The sequence below is a fragment of the Sminthopsis crassicaudata genome, chromosome 1 (genome assembly GCF_048593235.1).
Source record: "Sminthopsis crassicaudata isolate SCR6 chromosome 1, ASM4859323v1, whole genome shotgun sequence".
Taxonomy (NCBI): Eukaryota; Metazoa; Chordata; class Mammalia; order Dasyuromorphia; family Dasyuridae; genus Sminthopsis; species Sminthopsis crassicaudata.
The window spans coordinates 733429422-733453378 of NC_133617.1; the positions used below are offsets into that span (position 1 = coordinate 733429422).

Genomic DNA, 23957 nt, shown 5'->3' on the forward strand with positions numbered 1-23957 from the left:
AAAAAAACAAAAAAACCCTTATCATGTTCTTTTCTACTACATCTAAATCTGTTTACAAATTCAAAGCTGCTAAAAAAAAAAAAAAAAAAAAAAAAAACCACCCTGCATTCTCCTGCTAAATCGACTGGATGGCTAGAAACCAAACTGTAATGTAACAGAAGAAAAATTACCAATTTATCTTCCTGACAGAACATTCTTGAGAAGGTACAAAACTGTGGTGGTCTCTATGCCAGGTTTTTTTTTTTTTTTTTTTTTGGTTTTTTTTTTAAGGCTTTCAGCTTTTAAGACTAAACCTAATTTGATATTTTTGTAGTTCTATAACAGTTCTAATATTTTGTGACATTTTGTATTGTGACACTATAGATGAAATTGTCATCGGACTGACACCCTGTACTGTTTATTCCTTAATTACAACTGTTAACACTGCAGAGAAGCGTGCTAATCTGCCATCACATAGTATGAAAACAACGTTATTGTTACAAACACCAACACCCACTCAACAGGATACTTCCAAGATGGCAGTTTATAGAAACTTATCAGCATAATGGACATTTCATTATAAAGTTGTTTTTTTGGAAACTCATGCTATTGTATTATTTAAACATGAGCCAAGTTAAAATGAAAATGATCAAAAAATAATTTAAGTAAAACGTAGATTAGGAGGAATTCCTTGTATGGCTATTGGTCCTTGTGCTTGAGGGATTTAAAAACTAGGGAGTCCAATCTCACTTTAGCCACTGACAGTCTATGCAGTGTTGGAATGAGTTTTAAAGCTATTGTTTAGGAATTATGAACGGATGCTTCACTGAAAACTCAAGGATAGGGAAGAGACAGTTAAAAAATGAAGAGAGAGAAGAGCCCATTACTCTCCTCAGTAATGAAGGCAATCCTCAGAAAACCAAATAAAAATCCTTTTAGAATCCCCTATTCTAATAGGTTCATTTGAAATACTTCCAACTCCCTCCAGTAAAAGGAAGAACTAACTAGATTCTGGTAATGGTTTTAGCCTTTGGCCTTTACGGCCCAGTTCTCTGTATTGACAGATACTTAAAATTGTGAGAACAAAAATGACAGTTTAAATAATGTTCTTACTTTCTGAAACACACAAGAAAAAATTATATGTGAAATGCAAAGAGTATAGATTAGGAATGAGAATATCAACCTTTCTATTGACCTGCTGGCCTATGACCTGATAAGTCACCAATAGAGTGGTGGTTTTGGCAATTAAAGCCAAATGGCCTTCCTCAAAGCTGGGAGGTTCACACCAAGATAATCTATTCAAAAAGTAAATTGTAGAAAGCATTTGCAAATAAAAGGTACTGGGCAAACCACTATGTTGTTTTTCTTTTTCATAGCAGGTAGAAAATAAGTTAGTAATTGTAATAATCACAGCTCTTTGTCATAAGGGTTATTGAAACAAGACAGGTATGAAGTGGATTTAAAAGTGTTCTAAAATGAAATAAGTCACATCAGACACATCTTAACAATTTATTTAATTCAGTTCATCTTCCAAATTTTCTTTTACACTTCTAAAAGTTTAATGAAATGACAGATTAAAAGTAAAAACAATTTTCATCATTCTTTAAAAAGGTTGCAAAATGTATTTCAATCCTGGTTTGACAAAATTTCCAGTAAATTTTAAAAATTCTCACTATTGTCCAATAGATAGGTAACAGAATAGACATTAATATAGTCCTTCAGATGAACAAATTCCTTTGGATTTATACAAGGTGCAGATACATTTTGCTTTACTAAACAGGTGTTCTATATCAGACCCCCAAGGAGAAATTACATTTTTATTGTGGTTATCTCTCGGTATCACCTTTGATGTCATTTCTTGCTGGATTTTGATATCTAATACCAGTGGGATATTGTGTTCTTCCTAAAAGAAACTGCTCCCACTTGGGGGCTTGTTCTTCTACTAATGCCCAGTAGAGAGTCTGAAAAAAACAAAACCCAAAAAGGAAAAAAAGCAAAACAAGCAATGGAACTTGGCTTTTCAAAACAGTCTAAATGTTTATTCCCTTAAATACAGACACACACTCATACATGCATATATATGTGGAATGCAATCTTCCTACAGAACATTTTATGTTAATTTTAGAAAAAAGCTGGCTACTTACTCCTCAATTTTCAAATTTCTCAGCAAAACCACAGAGATTGGCAGAAATTCAGGTTTTTGATTAAGTTTTGTGGTGTTTTGACACGCCCTCTTGTGGCTAACAGTATGATCTGTTATGTGAAACATTTCTTTGCTTAGAATTTTCAAATCAGTCAATAAGCATTTTATTTAGTAAGTGCCTACTATGTGACAGGCACTGTGCTAAGCTGTGGAGATACAAAAAGAAGCAAAAATGGTCCCTATCTGCAGGGAGCTCACAATAAAAATAAGCAAGCACAAAATGGTTTTCTAGTAAGAAAATCTATTGGAATTATAAAATACAAACTACTGCTTTGAAATTCATTTTCAGCTATAATATAATATTAGGCAACAAACCATAGAATTATGTTATAGCTTAGGATTTGGGTAAATTCTGTATGGAAAACCTAGGATCCAGTTTTTTTATCTTTTAGAAAAACTATTCATTTTACAAATAGCAATTTTTTTTCCTATGACTTGAGTAACACAAAAATTTCCAAGTCAATCATAAGACTTCCCAGGCAAACAATACTAGCCTCAATAAGCCACAGTGGCCTTTCATAGAAATTGGGCCAATGAGGTTTTACTGACAGTTACCCAGCAGTCTCTACAAAACAGGCAGGCCCGAGGGGCTTTGCTGAGGCTGTCCGGTTTCTGTTATGTATGACTAAAAAAAGTCAGAACATCATGGAGAAAACTTTCTGGGGCATTTTGTTAAGAGAATATCACACTATCTTTGGGAAAGAACTCCTGTGCAGAAATGGCATTGGCGCTACACAGTGAGGCACTGAGGCAATTTTAAAATATAAAGTTTTATAAAAGTAAAATCACAAAGGTCTATGCATATGGTCTGAATCACAGCCGGACATTCATCCATGCTGTGCAAGGCCAACTAAGGAAAAATGCCTTTAGGGTTTAGGGTTGAGAGTTTATTCATGGCTGGATTAACCATGTCGTTATGCGTGAACTCTATACAAATAAGAGTAAGGTATAGAGTTAAACAAAGAAATAGACATGCTCTCAGCCGGTCTATATTATTTTGATCAAAGAACTGCATGTCTGGGGACAAAGTTTTTTAACCCCAGCTTCTAGCTTTCCTTAATATCTTAGATGGCATAGACAATTGAAGGACAATTGAAGAGAGCCCCCAAATATCAGACCCTATTTTAACAGACAGAAAAAGAGTATTAAGACAAAGACCATCTTTCCAAGAGAAAAATAACCTCAATCTCTCCAAAACCCTGTAATCAATTCCTTTTCATCATGAACATTTTCATATATCAAATAATGTATGTTTCTGCCAAACTTTCCCCCAATCTGTTCTTGAGCTTCACAGAATATAACACTTAGAAGCCATACTCCATAACAAACATATATTCAGGCCACTTATTAAACTTTCTGTGAAGAGACTGTGAACAGCTATTTTTAAATCCAGCAGAGAGGACACAGATTTCATGTGAAATGCTCATAACGATTTCTATACCATCACCTTGAGATCCAGTCTCTTATTTTCATTTAACAAGACTCTTTATCTAAATAAAATTTCATAAAAAGAAAACAGGGCTTCGATAAATAGATCTTTCACTCACTTAAAATTTGAAATGTCCTTACAGAAGGGTAAATCTAGAAAGTCTATATATAAATATTTGGATACACAATGAATGACAGCCTAGATGTAGGTGTGTAAAAGTGACCCAAGATTCTTACCTGAAGATTAACCATCTCAGGATATGATCGTAAATGTAACTTTTTTTCAAGTTTCTCTTCCAGTGTTCTCATATCCTGTAATAGAAATCAATATTTTAAAGAATAGTATGGGTACACAAACATATAAATGTTTCCTATATGTATGTGATTTGCCAAGGCAAATTCTACTTGTACTGTGGTAATGATATGATGGAAAAATCAGTGTGAGAACTGAATCCTTAACTCGTAATCAGGTAAACAATTGCAACCTTAGGAAAAGCACCACAACCTTAAATAGAAATTGACCCTTTAGTTTCTAAGAACCTCCACTTGCTTGGAGTTTCCAATAAAGGGGTCCTAGTTTACAGACTCCTTTAAAACAACTGAAGTTCAGAAACCACACAGCCTCAGACCATTTTGAGTCACCCCAAAGCAGCCTGAATGCTCACTCATTGCTGTCTTGATGCCCTCTGTGACCCAGATGGTACAACTGGAAGATCATATGTGAAAAAAAAACAGCAATCCAAGTTTTTGTACATGCCCAGCTGAAGCCGGCTCTGCCCAAAGTGGTGGGTCTGTCAGCCTGAGATTTCCAAACTCCACGGGCAGAGAGGATGCAATATGCAGCAGCAGAGGGAGTACAAAACATCAGCAAAAGTTGTAGTATCTGAAGAGCTGAAGGATGAGGCACATTAGGAGATAATTTATGGGTCAAAACTGAAAATGTAAAGAAGAAATTAATTGCTTCTTAGAAATGAAATCTTTCATTTTAGATTCTTCTAGAAATGACTTCTAGATCTGGGGAGCTGCTAAGTTTCATAATATTCACAGAGTTCTGTAGCCTAAAAAAATCTCTGGAAGTGGCACGTGCTCTTCATTTTAAAGAAGATTAAGTAGCTTTCATTCAATTTTAACTTCTGTATATATAGGGTTTTTTGCTTTTAACTAAAGAGTCTAAAACAACTATAATACCTGAACTTTATTTAGAACCCAGAAAGGTTTTATCTTGTTAATATTTAGATCTAACACCAAATCTGAAGCTAAAACAAGCTGTTTACCAACCTCTCAACTCTGCTGATTTTACCTTTTGCTGCCTACTTCAAAGATCAGCACCTGGGCTCCATTTGCCTACTACTACTAGTCTCAAATCCATGGAGGCTAAAATAAACAAAACAAAAAATAAATCTGTGTCAATTCTCTGAGCTTCTTAAGTTGTTAGAAAAAGGGAAAGTTCTCCGATCTATGAACAAACACTGGAGAAATCTAAGTACAGGGTTGTTGGACAGACGGAGAGGGATGGGAAGGGGCGTGGGAGTGGGGTGTGAAGAAGCCAATGCTGAACAGGAGAAAAAAGAGAGCAGATGGCAGCGGCGGCGGGAGCAGGGAATGGGTGTGAAGAGTAAAAGGGAAAAACAGGAAATTCCCTAAAGGGACTTCCCAAAGTTGTACAACCACTGCTGCACCTGCTGTCTAGAGGAAGGAGATTTAAAGAAGAAAGAGTCAATTTAGGAATAGAAAGCCTCTCAAACAGCTTGCCTGTCCCGTATCTGATGGCTGAAAGCTACCGATACTGTGAAGTCAAAATAACAACAGCAAACAGAAACCTGACGGAGGCATGCTGAGTTTTCATGAGACCTTAATAAAAAAAAAAAAAAAAAAAAAAAAAAAAAAAAGTTTTATGGCTCCCATAAAGCAAAGACTTAATTAGATTCAGAAATAAAAACCTATAACCCTGAGAAATCATAAACTGAGTGACAGACTTATTCCAGGAATAGTTGTTTAAAACTACTTATTAAAATGGCAGATTTAATTTAATTCAGCCCAACCCAGTGAACATTTATGTGCAAGACACTGAAAATATATAATCCAGTGGGGAGGAAAGACATCTAAACAAAGAACTACGATATAACTTAGAATATGACAGAATATATACAGTAGAAAAAAAGGCACAGAGTGACCTGAGAAACTGAGGGGACAGGAGTCACTTCTAACCAGGACATACAGTGGAAGGCATCATGGAGAGATGTGAAGTTTCTTGAGAAAGGTCTCTTTCATTTTTGTTTGTGTCTCCAATGTCTGGCTATGGGTAGGGAACTAAATGCTTGTAGACTGATCAGAGTAGATGACCCATGAGCAGAGTCCTGAAGAAGAAGGATGTCAAATGGTAGTGTTTTTAGGGCTCCCCCTAGGATAGAGTCCATCTGTACAAATGTCAAAAGCAAGCAGGTGAAAAGAACAGGACAAAATGAACCATGATGAGTAAGAGTTTGGCTAAAGGACCAAGGGCAACATCAAATAGGGTGAAATAAGACAGGGAACTGGACGATCAGAAATTGGAAGCCCAAGGAGTTTACGTGGCTGATTTTTGCATCAGAAAAGAGAATTACTGGACTACTTTACCAGCAAGGTGAAAGGTCGATTGCAGAGAAAAGAAAATGGAGGCAGGAAGACTAGTTAGGAATCTATTAAAACAATCAATAGTTTACATGAGATTAGGAATCTATTCCAAGGAAATCATTGACAGAAGAAAGGTTTCACTTCACACTAAAACATTTAGAGCAGCACTTTTCATGGCAACAAAGAATCAGGAAAAGGTAAATGCTTATTGTTTGAGAAATGGCTAACAAACTGTAGTATATACATATAAAGGAATATTACTACACTATAACAAACAGCCAATATAATGACTGCAATAGAATAGAAATGTGGAAGGACTTTAATGAACATCAAAATGCACCATGAAGCAGAACTGGGAGAAATGTCGGTGGCATAAAAGATGTCAATAAAGGTACAGATATATAATGCAACATTATGTAATGTAATTTTAGATATACATTAAATAGATAAAGAAACAAAAACCAGTCTGGATGAGAAGTTTTAAAGGCCTGAATTAGGGCCTACAATGGAAGTGGAAAAAGAGGCAAAGATCAGGAAGCTGGAGGTAAAGAACAAGAGAGTCAAAAATCCTAGGAGCCTATATCCAGCTAGAAGAGCTCTAGCCATCCCCAAATTCTTGGAGGAACAGCCCCCTGCCATTACTGGAACACCACCGTGGACATGCAGCCTTGGGCCCCTCTCCTAGCCACAACTGGGAGACCTCCATAGGCCTTGGCCCTGTCAAACGGTTTGATAGAAATAAGGTTTTGTCACTTTGCCCCTGAAGACGTCCTTTTATGTCAGGTTTCTGTTTCTCTGCACCCATCTTCAGTACTGAGTCTTCCCACCTGCCTTGCCACCACTCCTCAGTGACCACTGAGCCTGATCATCTGGCCGGCTGCTAAACCCTTAAGCCCCTCCTCCCCTGGAACCCTATGCTCTTCCCTGCATCCTATAGACCATTACCCTTTTTATCCACTTCACTAGAAATTTGAGTTGTCTCAGGGCTGTTTCACTTTTCCATCAGTATTTCCCAGATTTAACACAGTGCTCAGTCCTTACGAAGGACTTTACAAATCCATTTTTATCTGCAAACTATTTCTTTGCTGTGCATGTCCCAAGGAACCATTTCTTTTCTCTGTAGCAGGAAACAAGCAAAATTCAAAGTTGTGATATCTTTGGACTATTCTCCATTCTCTTATCCCATTCTCTCCAAGCAGAGAGGTAGCAATAGCTAACATTTATATAATGCTTTAAGGTTTGCAAAGTGCTTTCAAATATTAGCTCATCCTCACAACAGTTCTTGGGGGGGGAGGTGCCATTTTTATGCCTATTTTACAAATGAGGAGACAGAGACAGTAAGTGACTTGTGCAAGGTCTCAGGATGAATTTGAACTCAGGTCCTCCAGATTTCAGAACCGACTTTCTTTAATCTTTGTGTTTTTGTTGTTACTGTTGTCCATAGTATTCACTGCAAGCTCCAATTTGTTCCAGACCTTAAGCTTCCTGGTACTTTTAGAGGAATATCCCACTCCTACCATTATCCCCAGTGAGAGGTCCTTGCTTCAGGCTTCCATAGTCCTTCTTTTTCTCTTAATTTAAACTCAGTTTCTTGTGCATTCATATCAGGTGGATAAAGTGCCTATCCTCAAGGAGCTTACATTTCAATGGAAGAGAAAACAGGGGCATTGTATAAGTGGACACCAACTTGACCAAAAGGATAACAGGCAGTAACTGGGGAAATCCTATCAAAGTTAGAGCCCGAGGTGTATCTGGAAGGAAGGGTCTGAGGCAAGAAGAGAAAGTGTTCCAGGCCCAAAAGGCAGTGGATACAAAAGCCCGGAGTTGGGAGATAGAGACTGTCTGAGATTCATGGCCCTAAGAAGACTAGAAGGGTAGGAAGAGGCCAGGCTGTGGAGACTTAGACGCCAAACAATTTCTATTGGAGTCTGGAAGTAATGGGGAGTCCTTGGAGTTTATTGAGAGTGACATGGTGAAATCTGTGCTTTCAGAAAAGGCTCTGTGGAAGATAAACTGAACCAGGACACGTTTTGAACAGGAAGACTGATGAGGCTCTTACACTGTTCCAGAAGAGTAATGAAGACACAAGAAAGAGGTGAAAATGTGACTGCCCAGGAATCCTGGGAGAGGTGAGGGACAAAGAGGACATCTGGGTCTGGGGGCAAAATGGGAGCCTAACCCCTCCTGTTGGGAACCTCACTGACCAGGTCCCCTAGCCACTGGAATTAATAGGAGGAAGGGACAGACAGCGACTTCTGCTTTGGACAGGTTTTTTTTTGGAAATGCCTCCCAGGACCCAGGCCAAAAGTCTGCTTGGAAGGAGTCAGGAGAGGGAGCAGGGCTTGATGGGCCCTGTCCGGGAAGGGCTGACTCAGCCCATACCCTGACCATGGTGCTGGTGGGTGCAAAGGGCTGAGAGGGAGAGGATGGGACAGGGAAGATCCCAGAGTGAGCCCAAGAGGAGCAGCCACCCAAGCTGGCCACTCATCAACCAACTCCGGAGGAAGCGAGTTCGCAAAGCTTCATGAGGGCAAAGCCAGAGAAGAGTCCATTTGGGTTTTTCTTGGCAGAGATTCCCGGAGTGGCTTTCTGTTTCCTTCACCAGCTCACATTACAGACAAGGAAACTGAGGCACACATGGTGAAGGGAACTGTCCCAGTTCACCTAGGCATTAAGTGTCTTAAGGCTGGATTTGAATTCAGGTCTTCTCAACTCCAGGCTGGTGCTGCATCCACTGTCCAAATTAATTAAGAGAACAGGAAGAGAAGGCGTGAAGGCACTGCCTGCAGGCAAACTTCTTCAAGGAATCTGGCAGAAAAATGGAAGATGGAGATGCACAGACAAGAACTTAGGAAGGGTACAATCTGGCAAGAGGTTTTTGGTTCATTTTAAAAGATGGCAGAAATTCCAGCCCAGTGGGAGACAGCAGAAATGGGAAGATGCTGAAGACTGGGGAACAGGAATAACAGTGGATCAGCTGGAGAAGATGAGGATGGGTTGGACAAGCATTAAACATATTTTAAAAACCACATACATACAAATAAGTCAAACATCATTGCTTAGCAAAGGTCCTTGCCCAGCACCTGCGACTCAGGTCTCTCTCATCATCAGCCCTCTGGCAGCATTAAACAGCTCAGCTCAGCCAGCCACGCTGAGGGAAGGGGAGGAGCTATTTTAGCCACCACAGATATCTTTTTCTGTCCATCTGTCCATCCACAAGTAGGACAAATGACTGAGACGTGGTCCCTGCTCTCCCATTGCTTGTGGGCAATGAGGCCTGCATCCCAATGATCGGAGAAGATGAGGGCCAGACATTCAGGGGAGAGAGAGGACACTTCAGATTAGGGCTCCATCTCGGAGATGGCATTAAACCAGATTTTCCAGATCCCATGGAGGGAAAGTAACTGTGAAGTCAGCAGAGAAGGGGAGCCATAGGAGCCTAAGGCTGAAGTCTATTTACTTCTTGGTAACTATGAATGAGCAACTTAACCTCTTTTGCTTCTCCCTGTAAACTGACCCCTTATCTCCTGTCCAGAAGCAAATACATGATGAGGGAAAGTGAAAGGAGATTAAGAGCAGCTAGCATTGAGCTGCAACTTTAAAATGAGCAAAAATGCTCCATCTTCATCCTCTCACACTCCAGCACTACAGAATATTGTGAAGTGGGCAATATAGGTATCATTATCCCCATCACAGATCTGAAGACACTGAGGCTTCAATGCAATGATGACCCATGACCACCCAGTTGCTAGGGGTCTGAGTTCCAGGTCTTCCTGTCCCCAATCCAGTAGGTCATGCATGAGAGGAAGGCGAAGGAGGAAGAGGGCATCCAATGCACTCTTAGTTTTTAGTTATTACTATGTATTACTTTTTCTTCCCCCATGAAAGAGTAAGTTTCTTAAAGCAAACATTTAATCTTATTTGATTGGTTGGTTAGCTGTACTGCATGGAGTTGGGGCCAAATCCTAGAGGCTTAACTAAGGAATTATGATTGTATTCTAAAAATTCGCAATGGCAAGCCATTAAAAACTATGAACCAGAAGGGACAGCATAACAGTTTCAAGGAGATTATTCTGACAAACTTAACAAAGCTAGAGTGACATCTAAGAAAATCCCAGATGGTTTCTGGGTTGGACCTGACACAGGCCTGTCTCTTGGTAGTTTAGGTTTGATACTGGCACAAGGTGAAACATGAAGAGATCATTCAATCATTAACAAAAAAAAGACTTCTGGGATACAAAAGCACATGGACATTCTACAAGGATGGACACAAAGGATTTTAGGTTAATTCAGTGACTGCAGAACCCCTTTGTCCATTGTGTTGTCCATTGTGGCAAAACCTCAGAGAGAAAACTCCCTGAGACCATCTTGTCTTGGGCAAATGATGAAAAGTCAACATTCTGATTCTGGTATTAACTAATTCTTAGAGACAGTCTCTAAAATAACTTTTAAGAAACAATAAAGCTGACTTGCATTAGGGGACGTGTTAACATATTGCTTCTACCAATTCCAAAAGACTCATAATGGAAAGAAAATGCTTTCTACATCCAAAGAGTCTGAATGCAGATCCACACAAACTATTTTCATTTTATATTTTTGCATGTTTTTTCCTTTTGCAAAACTTTTGCAAAATTCTTTCACAACATGACTAATATGGAAATGTTTTACATGGTTTTACATACATAACCTGAATCAAATTGCTTACCATTTTTGGGAGAGGTAAGGGTTGAGAAAGGGAGGGAGAAAATCTGGAACTCAAAAATATTTTTAAAAATTAATTTTAAAAGCCTTTCCATGAAATTGGACAAAATAAATTGCTATTTTAAGAAATATTGCTCCTTCTGTAGAAGGGAAGGGGCATTGAAAGATTGTGAAGAATAAGATATAATCAAAAGAAGATTCCCAGAAAGTCAAGAATAAGTAGAGCATAAAATGAGCTCAGCTGGATGGCTTCTGATCTGCACTGGATGGGATCCCAGACCCATCGCTGTCTAGTCTCAATCAGCTCTTTAGAACATAGAGTCAAGAGGATTCGGGATAGCCTACAACCATCACCTTCTCTCAAGTCCTGCACTGAAACCTCACCGTGGCAGGAAGTAACCCAGGTTTCTCGTAAGCCATGTCAGAAAAGTACATGCTTCAGCATGTTCAAGGGCAGGCTGGAAAGGTTTCCAGGAGACTGCTGACCACATATTGTCTCCTGTTGTAGCATGTAAACTCCTTAAAGTAAATCATTTTTTTTCTTTTTTCTTTTATGTCCCCAGAGTCAAACACAATGCTCAGTACACAGTAGGTAATTTTTAAGTGGGTCAGGGTGGCCCCTGATAGGGATTGATAAATCTACAATCTAAATATACAAAAAAGATCAAATGTGTTTTTATTGTCCTTATCTTTAGAACCTTTTCGTACTCATCTGAAACAGGTACACTCCACACACATTGTACTAAGAAATATTCCAATATAAGGACTTAGCCCCAACCTCCCCTCAAGTGCCCCCGGCCCCGAAATTTCTCTTTTCTCTCATTAATAGAATCAGAAGGCCTCTGAGTGTAATATATGATGGGTCAAATTTGGGGTCAAGGCTTGAATATATCTCCTATCTTTGACGCAGACGAATAAAATGACCAGGAGCTTCCTAGAGCCTCAATGAGGATAATCCACATGGGCTATCATCTGCCTCAGTGAAAGGAGTTTCCACATCACTTGGGTGAGAATTATACCAGATGTGCTATTACTTCTATTTTACAAATGAAGAAACTGAGGCTACAATATAATAAAAAAAAATTTTAAAAAGGAGACCTTAGATAAATAATTGAACCCATCTATCTGGGTCTTTGCTATTAATCTACAAAAAGAAAACATTGGACAAAATTACCTCAAGAATCCCTTTCAGTTTTAAGATTCTATGAGTCTCTGAAAGGACTTAATTTTATTTGTATGCCTGGGAAAGATCAATGTCAGATAAACCTAATGGACAATTCATTTTTTAGTCCCTTTGCAGTCACTCCATTGCTTCACCAATGGGAACACTTTTATGAGAAGCAACTGATGACTTACTGATGATCTGTGCTGGAGATGCCATCCCATGATCTCAGAATCTCAAACATCATTATGGCTTGTTAATATTTCATGTGAGATGGACCACTTAATGGCCCATTCCTTTAAACTACTACCATCACCTCTTTCTCAATTATATCACCTGTATTCTCACATCTCAAAAAACTTACTGGGCTCCTGTCTCTCATCCACAAATTCATTTTTTAATTCAGATATTAGAAGGTTTGTTTAACATGTATGCACAATACTACTACCCTATGATTCCAATTCTTCCTACCACCCAGTTATCTACCAGAATACCAATACAGTCATTTCAACATCTTCCTCATTGTACTTGATCAAATGAAATAAATGCTTATTCCATTCCATGCTAAGCAACACACACACACACACACACACACACACACAATCTCTCTCTTTCTCTCTTTCTTTCTCCCCTTTTCCCTAATTCTGCCACTGGCTTTCCATCAAGTACTCTGGGAACATTAGTAAACAAAATAGTGCCTGACAACCATGGCAAAGTTCCTGAGAGTTCTCATAACTATTGCAGCTTTCTGAAATAAGTTCACATAGCCTTTCCAGTCTAATAATCATATCTAAGAGGAAATATTAGTGGTCTCTGGATTAGGATTCCAGCTCCAGTTTCTTATTGAAAAGGGACTGACCCTCATCTTCCTTAGCTATGGTTTCCCCTCTTTATGCATGGGCATTCCCTACTATAATGAAAGCTCTCCAGGGGCTTGATGTTTGTGTCCCAAGGGCCTAGAAGAATAGTCATTTAATAAGGGCCTCGTGACTGTGGCTTTAAAGCCTTTTAACATTTTATTAGTACTCCAACTTCAGTCTCAAACAGATCTGCCCCTTTGGGGTCACCAGAATCTGGTCTCACTTCATGTGCACAATCACGTTCCCCACTACTCTCTCACAGGACAAACCAGTGTGGTCTCCTGGGCCCAGCACCAAGTTCACAGTTGGGAGGGCTCAGATGGAGGCCTCTGAGCCCCTCTGCTTCCTCCAAGAAGTTCCCCCTGATTGTATGAGCTCCTTAAGCCAGGATCCCACAGCACAGACTTCCTGTTCACTCTAAGCTGCTCACACAATTGACCACCTATGCACACACTGTCTTAAACTGTTTCCTAATTATTCTATGTCTGATTATAAACTGTGTAGTCTTATACAGCATTTGTTTCCCCACTGAACTGAGTACATGAGACACATTCAATAAATACTTGCTGACTAATAGGAAACTCTGGAATAAACTGAGTCCACTTGAAAATTAAACACTACTTTGGCAGGCTGCTACTAGTGGCTAGAACACAAGCCTGCCAATTTGGGTAAGTTTTTTTTTTTTTTTTCCTTTTTGACATTTCATGACAGAAATTCAGATTATCATATATTTTCCATTTTAAAATAAACAGTGCAAACATTATTGGCAAGGAAGACATATGGTAAACTAAGATGCTTTAGTAGCACTGTGGCTGTGACTCTTAAATTGTTATGGCCCAAACCACTAGAAGCTGAAAAGTAACTGTTTTATAAGGGAAGAAGAAGATGGTAACATTGGGAACTTCAATTGTCTCTGAAATTGCTGAAAATTACAAAACTCAAAGCTTCACTTTATTACTAAAAAGGTGAATACTGTCTGATAAATATGACTATTATGGAATCTTCTAAGAAGGTGGATGTGAACACAGGAAGCTGGGCTAGAGGACAAAGGAAATCATGAAGAGAGGGAAATGTGGAAAACACAGTTGAAGATTCCATGGATGTGATTTTTCTCCACATGGTTGGACTGGAAGATGAAGTGAAGAGACTCCTGGATGAATGCAGCCTCAAGCCACTTTCAAAGTCAATGAAAACCTCTTGGGGATGTTTCGAAGTAGGGCATAGTGTACTGTCTTTACTTTTGTAAAAGAGAACTTTACAGAGCTCAAATCAGATGTCATTACTTCTTTGCAACAAGAGATGTAAATGTAAGACATGGTCTGAAATCTTACCTTATGCATAAAACTAATTTTGATGTCATTTCCATATATAGAGAATGATTTAAAATAATTTCCTTAAATATATTTGGGATTTTTTTATTTCAGTGAGTAAAAAATAAAAAAAACTGTGCTTACCTGATTCAAAGTTAAAATATTTGTAAAAGCTTATCAGTTTCTCAGCACAAAATAATTTTAAAAATTCATTATTTAATTCATTTAAAAATGTAATAGTCCCAAATACAGTTTCAGAAAATGTACAAACCAACTACACCCATGCCATGTAACTTACGTTTAAAAGGCTCTTATTCCTTTTATAGGCTAGCTTAGCTGCTTTTATGTGAGATGCCTTTTTTTCAGTCTTCTGACCAATATGATCATTTTCCATTTCTTGAAGTAACAATAATCTTTGTGCTAGTCTAAAAAAGAAAATCAACAGGCATAGATAAGTACACTAAATATATGCAATTAAAATCTTTTTTTCACTGTCTTCTCAATTTATTAAAAAATTTTAAACTATTTAAGACTCTCATGATGTTGTAGGACAATGGCAACGTATTCCAATATGACTTTTTAGGTCAATCTGGAGAAAATGCTTTTATTTTCATTATCATATCCCTTATGTGTAATTTATATACAAGATTGTGTTTTCCTACTCCCTCTTTCATCTTGCGCGATTATTTTGGAATTTTAAGGACATGTTTTAATTTTGAGTGAAAATATATACTGTAATACATATCTTTATGTACACATACATACTTATATATACCTCAACACACACATACATAACATTGATTTTTAACTTGCTATATGAAACCTTCTGTTTAACACTTCAGTACCCCCTGAATCTGATGTTACACATTTAGAATTGTGCTAAACTTCCATATGTTTGGAGAAGCAATAAAAACATTTTTCTCCTTTTTCTAGAAGATGATGGGTACAGGATATATATGTGTGTATGTATATGTGAGTATATGTATACATATATATATACACACAACTAAGATGTTTACACAGAAGAAAAACTTTAGAAGTAGGGTTACAAAAATTAGAGACAAAACACTTTCTATACCGTATGTAAAAACTATATACATATATGAAGATTTCTCATTGGCAATATATTATTTCAGAAGTATTTAATAATTCAACCTTCTGTTATTAATAGTAAGCAAACTGTGATAACTAAAACTAATGACTGAAATGTTATGTAACAAATAGAATAAAAGATTTCCAAAACATGTGACCATAATCTTTAATTAGAAAGCTCTTAGGATCAGAATAAGACTCCAGAACTTTATGGCATAAGGTCCTCCAATAATAGTAGGAATGAAAACACACTTTAAGGTTTATAAAGCACTTTATAAATAGCATCTCATTTAAGCCTCACCACAATACAGAGACAAACATAGAAGTATTCTCTTTTTTTTTTTTTTTTTTAAATAATTTTTATTTACCAGCACATAAAAGTATTCTTAATTCAGTTTCACAGATGCAGAAGCTAAAAGTCAAAGTGGCCAGGGGACTTGCCTGTAGTCACACAGCTAATAAGCATCAGAGGCAAGATGGGAACCTGACTTAAAGTACATCAGTCTAACCATTAGAGCTGTAGCATAGGTTGAGGGGGGTTGAGGTGAGATGAATGATGATCATGATCTAAAGTAAATGACACAAATGTAATTTGTCCTTTTAATTTCTAAATTTCAAGACCCTGTGATGTGTATTTCCACTCAATCTGTTAACTCAAATCAGAAAAAGCAGAACTGAACACTTTCTGTCATATAGAATCTTCTAATGCATGCACAATAATTAAATAAAACTAATAAAATTTATATATTCAAAATGCCTTTAAAATTCTTACATTTCTTCATGTTTTTTAGTAAGTTGAACTTCTTTGGCAAAATAAGCCATCCCCTTTCCTTCAGCCAGCCCTTCTTGGTGTTGCTGGAAGCTTTCTGTTACAGTTAAAAGAAACAAAAACAAAACCGATGGCAGTGTAAAATTACTTCTCGAAGCTACAACAGGTAGTAAGCTCAGAAGCAGCGGACATCTGGAATACTGCCAACGTACATGTTCTTTCAAAACAGAGATTGTGCCACATTAAAAAAAAGGACCCATCACTAGAGACGTAGAACAGACATCAAGAAATGTGTCAGTTCCTAGAATGTACACATACTGATAAAAACAAATCTTTCTTGTGTGTGGCTCCCACTTCCTTCCAATGTTTAACTTTTTTTTTTTTTTTAAGAAAAATTCATAAGATAGATTTACAAGGATTTTATTAAGTCGTTGAAAAATGGATTAAAAAACCTACTTACTTTGTTTAAATTAAGTATAACATCTTTAGAAAACAACAAAAAGTTTAAACAGGAGTCTACAATGAGAATAAGCTTAAACTATGTGTCTAAATATCTAGGTTTTTTTTCTCTTTAAAATGAGATAGATATCAGCATACCATCATCTCTTTTTCAAACAGAAAAATACTAATTCAGGTGAGTAGTATACTACATCCCAAACAGAGTAAATGATAAGTTATGTCATTCGTTAGGATGGACTGGTTCCTTGTACCCACACCCTGGATCCTTAATTGCATCTTTGAGAAGGAAGTTTACAAAGAATTGATTTCATTGACAGGAGGCCTGCTGTGCCATCACACTATCTAGGCCCAGCATGGTACGATAGTTGTTGTCTTTAGTTCTTGAAGAGGACCAGAATGACATCACTATGTTAGTGGGTCCGACTGTGACTGATCAGACCAATACGAGCTCAGAACGCTTTTCCCCAAGTCCGACACAAATTGTCCCTCTGAACAGGGGGTGGACTCCCTGAATTTTATGCATCTCATGTTTCTTCTCAGTTCTGCCTTGCTCCCAGAGCACAGCCCCTTCTCTGATGATGGCATGCCATGCTGGGCAATCCTGTGCCAGTGTTTCCTACAATACAATATACAATCGATTCTAAAATTCTTCAGAGAGACCTTGAGAGATCCTCCTATCACTTTTTCTGAACCCCCTGTGATCATTTGCTCTGTGTGAATTCACCATAAAATCTTTTTGGTAAGCCTTCGTTTGGTGTTTGAACAATGTGGCCTCCCAACAGGAGCTGTGTGCAGCAGAATGGGAGTGGTGCTTGGCAGTTTAGATGGAGAAAGGACCTCAGGATCTGGTACCTCATCCTGCCAGGGGAGCTTCAGAATCTTGTAAAGACTACTCAGATGGAAGTGACTCAGATTCCTGGCTGGGAACCGGTACCTTGTCCAAATTTCACAGGCATAAACAATGGGGTCACCCCACAGCACCGTAGACCTTCAGTTTGGAGGTCAGTCTAACACCTTTCCTCTCCCACAATTCCCTTTGGAACCTCCCAAACACTGAGCCAGCTCTGCCAATGCATGGGGTCATCTGATTATCAGAATGGACATCCCTGGAAAGTAGACTGCCAAGGTAAAAACTCATCCACAGCATTCACAACGTCACCATTTGCTGTAACTGATGGCTCCAATACAGATGGCGTGGTGCTGGTGAATGGAGCACCTGGGTTTTCTTGGTGATGTTACGCCAAAATTAGCACAAACAGCAGAGAACTGATCCACTTTCAGAAGCTGCATTCACAGGCATATCTGTGGGCAGACTAGTGCAGAAAGTGACCCGCCTGCGAGTCAGAAAGGTGCTGACCTTAGACAGTCCCAAAAAGTCTCTGGGCTCATCACCTTAGATAGTAGGACTAACCTATACTGAAAGCCAGCCTCATATGGTGGACGGTGTGCTGAATGTAGTCAGGAGTTGATTTTAAATCATACTTTTGACAGGCATTAGCCCTGTGGATTCTTCTGGAGTCTGTTTCCTTATATATAAAATGGGGTTGATATCTATGTACCCAACACAAGGGGTGACTGCAAGATTCAAATGAAATAATGGATGTCAAAGAACATATATGGGAAGAAGGGGGAGGATCACATCTCCTATACCTACCCCCTCCCAGACATATGTAAAAGGCTTTGAAGACCTTAAACCAATCTATAAACATATTATGATTAGCATTACTATATCTTTGGCCAGCTGCTGTTTCCTACCTGTGCAACATTAATAAGGTATTGCTCCTCACTGGGTTTTAGCAACCTACATATAAAATAAGGGATCTGGGAATAATGTTGAGGGTATTCTCCAACTCTTAATTCTGGAAACTTAAGTGCTTCAAGTGACCTCAATCAGTGCTCAAGTGACTTCAATAACCTGATAAAGCTAAAGAAGATGCTAAAACAAGGAAATGGCTGTGATAGAATTACTTCACAGAAAAATACGTTGACTTCATTAACTAAAAAGAAATCTAGATTAAAGCAGAAAACTTTTTCACTTCTTCACTTGGGCCAGTATAGGTCTCAGAAGAGGAATCACTAAAGAGCAGTTTAATTTAGAGTCTGGGCAGATCCATTACCAGCCCCAAAGTTACTTTTCCTCATGGATTCCACACTGGTTTAGAGCAAGGCCAGAAAGAAAAATGTGTCCTTCCCCCCTCCATCCCAATCCTCCACTTCCTCCTAAAACACAAGATCATAAATTTAGATCTGGAATAAAAATAATAGCAGCTATTATATAGTGTGTACCATGAAATAGGCACTCTATTAAGCACTTTACAATTATTATCTCAGAACTATGAAGTCTGAGTCCAAATCCACGCACTCTAATTTCATTTTGTTTTCCTTTAGTTTTTCCCTTTTGTTTGGTTTCTTTTACAAGCTGACTAATGTGGAAATATGTATAATATGACTGTACGTGTATAATCCATATAAGACTGACTGTTATTTTGTGGAGGGTTAGGAGGAAAGGAGGGATAAAGAACTCAAAATCCTGTAAAAATGAATATTGAAAATTAAAAAGAACAAGCTAATTAGTATTTTGTTTGGTCCACATAAGAGGTGACATTCTTATTTTACAGATGAGGAAACAGAGGCAGACAGTGACTATTCTCCAATATCACATAGCCAGTTAAGTGTCTGTGGCCGGACGTGAACTGAGGCCTCCCTGGCTCACCATGCAGTCGTGCAAACCCCTCATCTCGGAGAGTTGTGATCTGAAGCCCAGAGAGAAGGAGCTGGCTCCAAATCACACAGGCTAAGTGTCAGAGCTAACACCTCGGCCAGGACTTTCCTCCTGATGCAGGGCTCCTCCAGTCCAGGATGCACCACACTAAAGCCCCCAGGCTGAAGTCCCTAGGCTGGTCCTGACAGTGGGGGATGCAGGCGGTCCTGAAGGCAGATCCAGCTCAGTGACTTGCCCTAGATGGGGTGCCACCAGCTCTGCCTTCAGGAAGCCACTGAAGAGGCAGCAAGCTAAACCATGCTGGGCCCTGGAGGTGGAGACAGGCCCACGTCCTGGCCGGGATGAGATCTACCTGAACCCAGCCGACAGTTCTCCCAGCTGCAAACTGAGGCCTTGTACCAATGGAGCTGCAAGGGGCCTCCGACCTCCAGCCTTTCCCTTTGCAGATGAGGGAGTGGAGCGCATCTCAGGGGTAAGATCTGAACCTGGATCTCTGCAGGAGGGTCATGAAGGCCCAGAAAAGCCATGACTTGTTCAATTCATAGGCCCTGGGCAGTCTCCCCTGAGCAGGTCTTGTGGACCTGCCGGCTCTGAAGTAGGTCCTTTGGCTCTAATCCATGGCTTTCCACTGAACCACAAGATTCAAATGTTGGTTTAGAAGGAAAAAGGGAGAGGCGGGGATGTCAGAAAGCACTGAACCTCTCAAGAAATGCAGGCCTGTGCCTTTTCAAAGTCTTAGTCCTAGAAAAGGTTTGTCTGTATTTGTTTAACCTCTTTGTGGTGTCATGGATGCCTTCTGACCATCCGATGAAACCTAGCTCAGAATGTTTTTAAATGCATTTTTTTTAAATGTGTAAGATGACAAAGAAAAACTCTTATATTGAAATATAGTTGTCAAATGCCAAAAAAAAAAAAAAAAAAAAAAAAAAAAGGCAAGTTCGCAGACCCCAGGTTAAGAATCTGGGAAAGCTGTCTGGAACACCCAGGAAGTTAGTCTGGATGGGGTCACCCAGCCAGGCTGTCCCTATCAAAGCTGAGGCTTCCTGACTTCAAGCCCAGCTCCCTGTGAACTCTTCTACCAGGCAAAAAAAGCACCAGATATAATGACAAGATTTGGATTCAAATACCTTAAACACAAGCTGGGTGACTAAGGGAAGGTTATTTTTTTGTCTCTGAGCCAAATTCTTTATGTGGAAAATGAAGCAGATCCATTCATACCAGGAGGGCTATTGAGGGGTGGAAAATGAGAGAATTTCAATCAACACGGAAACAGGTCCTGCCCTCAAGGAGCTTTCAAAGAGGTTGAGAGGGCTTGCTACAGCAAGATCTGGCTTTCAGTCCAACTACCTATGTGACCTTGGGCAACTGACTCCTCCTCTCTACCTCAGGTTCCTCATCTGCAAAATGGGGTTGGGCACGTTGGTCTCCAAGACACCTTCCAGCTCTCCATCCAGAGTCTCAGCACAGAGGGGTGTGTGACCCTGGGCAGAGACCACCTCCTCTCTGCCCTCTTTCTCACTGACCACACTGGTGCCTTCCTTTTCCCACCCTCCCATTGCACTAAAAATGCAGCCGCTCCCACGTGTCTCATCTCACCCCCTGCCTTCTCCTCAGCTCTCGTGCCAAGGCAACCCCCCCCCCCACGGACTCCGGAGAGAACACTTCCTCTCATTTTCTCCAGCAAATTGCCTTCTACCTTCCCCATTCTCCTTGGGAAGACCATCCACACAGGGTGCCTCCACCTTCCATCATCTCTCTCCCGCTCCGGCTTCCAGCCTCATCATCCAATGGAAATGCCCGCTAGTTACCAATGACCAATGCGATTGTGAGCTCTGAAAGCCGCCGTGCACCCCCAGTCTCACAGATCCCCTGGGTATCGCTGCTTCCACGCCACCTTCCTAGCTTTCCTCTCATTCCCATCCTCCAGGAGCCTCAGGCTCGCACCCTCGACTCACCCTAGACTTCTCCCCCCCTTTCTACTTCACTCCTTCTAACAGGCGCCACAGCCTGTCCTCCTCATCCAATGTGGGGCCACACCTGTCAGTTTCACCCGACAGCATTCCTCCTGCGCCCCTGCCCCAGCCTGGTGCGGACTCTCAGACCTCACCCCCGCCCCTCCCCCGCCCCACGGTGGCAGGAGCGCTGGAGGGAAGGGCATGGAGAGCGGCCCTGGCTGCCTCTCCCCTCCCCTTCCACTCAACTGACCTTCCAGAAGGGCAGGCCTGACCACTCCCTGCAGTCCCCTATGAGCCCCGGGCCTGGCTTTCCAAGTCTGCGCTGATCCCCTCACTACTCAGAAGACTGGAAGGGCCCTAAGGACGAGACCGGGGCCGTCTATTTTGGGTAACCCCGGCGCTTAGCGCCCAGTAGGCGCGCAATACACAGGGGCTTCGCAACTGTGCCTCAGTTTCCTCATCTGTAGAACTGAGGGCTCCACGGCCCTCCCTGCCCTCGCCACAGGATGCGGGGACCGAACGAAGCAAAGCTCAGACAGTCGCGAGGCGCGGGCGTGCCCCAGCGTCGCCCTACCTCGGCGGGCCCTCCTTCGGGCCTCTACCGGAGGCAGCGGGGCCGGGGCCAGGGTCTTCTCCGACCGCTCCTGCATCGCTCCGGGACGGAATCGGCTCCCTCTCGGGGATGCGAGACGCCTCCGCCTGCGCCTGCGCGCGCATGTGGCGTAATGGCGTCGTGACGTGTCCACGCCCCTGCCGCACGTCGGTACAAAAAGAACGCGCGCACCAGACTGGTGGCGAAGGCGGCCGCAGGGGGCGCTCCTTATCTCCTGGAGTCCGACCCGCTGGAGGAGGCGGCCGGCGGCGGAGCTCGGCTTCTCCTTAGGGAGGAAAGTACTGAGGAAGAGAGATGCTCAGCAAACAACCCGCCGCCCCCGCCAGGCCTCGAGGCTACCCGTGTCCTGCACACACCCCTCCCCAACATATGCAGGACCCCGCCGCGGCTCCCTGCCCCCCACGGTCTGACAGCGACCCCACTTGTTCTGAGCCCCACGACCTGTTCTCCCCCCCCCCCCCCCCCCCCCCCCAGTGCTACCTTTCGGCGCCCTTACCGACCCTGGCTCCTTCTGCAGCTCATTTTACACATGGGGATACTGAGGTCCTCTTTTGGGAAAGGGAGCAATTCTGAGGGAGCCAACAAGAGACACAGAGACACAGATGGAGAGAGAAATAAGAGAATGGTGACAGACGAGAAAGAGACAAAGTGACACAGAGAAACAGTGGAGGGAAAGAGACGAGACAGACACAGATGGAGAGAGACAGAAATGAGTGACAGACGAGAGAGAGAAAAGAGAGACAAGAATGATAGAGAGACAGACACACGGAGAGGGACAGAGATGGCGAGAGACAGATAAAAGTGACAGATGAGAGAGACAAAGAGAGATAGAGAAAAGAGGGATGAGAGTGACAGACACAGAGATAGAGACGGACAGAAAGACAAGAGACAGATACAAAGATAGACAAATGGAGAGAGAAACGGATGAGACAAAGATAGAGACAAGTGACAGACAAGAGACAAAAACAGACAAGAGAGAGACAGATGGAGACAGACAGAGATAGACCAGACAGAAGTGAGTGCCAGACAAGAAAAATAAGACCAAAAAAAAAAAAAAAAAACAGACAGACAAAAGAGAATAACAGACATAGACACAGAGACAGAAACAGATGGAGAGAGACACGGAGATGAGAGAGAAAGAGACAGGCAGATAAGAATGAGAAAAGAGATGAGAAAGAGGAAGAGATAGATAAGAGAGTGACAGAGACAGACAAGAGATAGACAAGAGAGACAGAAAGGGAAGGAGAGATGCAAAGAAGACAATTACAAGACAAGAGAGAAAGACAATTACGGAGACAGATAAGAGAGACAGAGACAAAGAGCTGGAAAGACTTGAGAAAGAGATGGAGAGACACAAAGATGAGAGAGATAAGTGACAGAGACAAGAGAGAGTGACAGAGATACAGACAAGAAAGACAAAGACACAAAGAGAGAAAGTCAGAGAGACAGAGATGGAGAGAGACACAGAAAAGAGAGACAGATAAAGAGAAACACAAAGACAGAAACTAGAGTAGAGATACAGAGACAGAGGCAGATATGGTGAGAGACAGACACAAGAGAGAGACAAATGAAAGAGACACAGAGACAGAAATGGGAAGAGAGAGACAGACAGACAAATGGAGAGATAGAGAAAAAGAGAAAGAGAAAGACAGAGACGAGAAACAAGAGATGCAGAGAGAGAGAGAAAAAGAGAGACACAGACACAGAGACTGAGGACCGGCCCAAAACAAAGTGGGTAGACTATACTTGGTTGTCCTTCACCCTCAAAGAAGACCAAAATGACATCACCAGGCCAGTTTAGAGTCGAGTTACAGTGTATCCTGGCCCTTGGTCTTCCTGTTAAAGACAGTGGTCCAAATTCTTCAGGTGTTCTCAAAAGCTGACTTTACATGGCAGCTTAAAGGTTTCCAAAATGCTCATACTCCTTAACTCCTCATTTCATCTTCACCACACCAGGAAGGTGAAATAGGTGCCTCCGATATTCCCATTTTATAGATGAGAAAACAGGTTAAGAGACTTGTAAATGAAATGGAAATGGCAAATCACTCCAGTATCTTTGCCAAGAAAACCCCAAATAGGGTCACAGAGAGT

The 23957-nt window shown here is 41.0% G+C and overlaps 1 protein-coding gene and 1 long non-coding RNA gene across 2 annotated transcripts in view; one reads left to right on the forward strand and one right to left on the reverse strand.

Moving 5' to 3' along the window:
* Positions 1 to 12244, forward strand: part of LOC141551954 (uncharacterized) — a 40395-nt gene extending 28151 nt beyond the window's left edge. The window contains exon 3 of the long non-coding RNA XR_012485027.1: positions 8215 to 12244. This is a non-coding gene — a long non-coding RNA (uncharacterized LOC141551954). The remainder of the gene's footprint in view (positions 1 to 8214) is intronic.
* CEP15 (centrosomal protein 15) lies at positions 1476 to 21967 on the reverse strand. The gene is made up of 5 exons (XM_074284227.1): positions 21828 to 21967; positions 16121 to 16214; positions 14555 to 14681; positions 3848 to 3922; positions 1476 to 1940 (listed from the first exon to the last, which is right to left on the reverse strand). Exons 1-5 carry the CDS (start codon positions 21901 to 21903, stop codon positions 1806 to 1808), a joined length of 507 nt encoding a protein of 168 aa, XP_074140328.1. The 5' UTR covers positions 21904 to 21967; the 3' UTR covers positions 1476 to 1805.
* Between the last annotated feature and the right edge of the window lie 1990 nt (positions 21968 to 23957).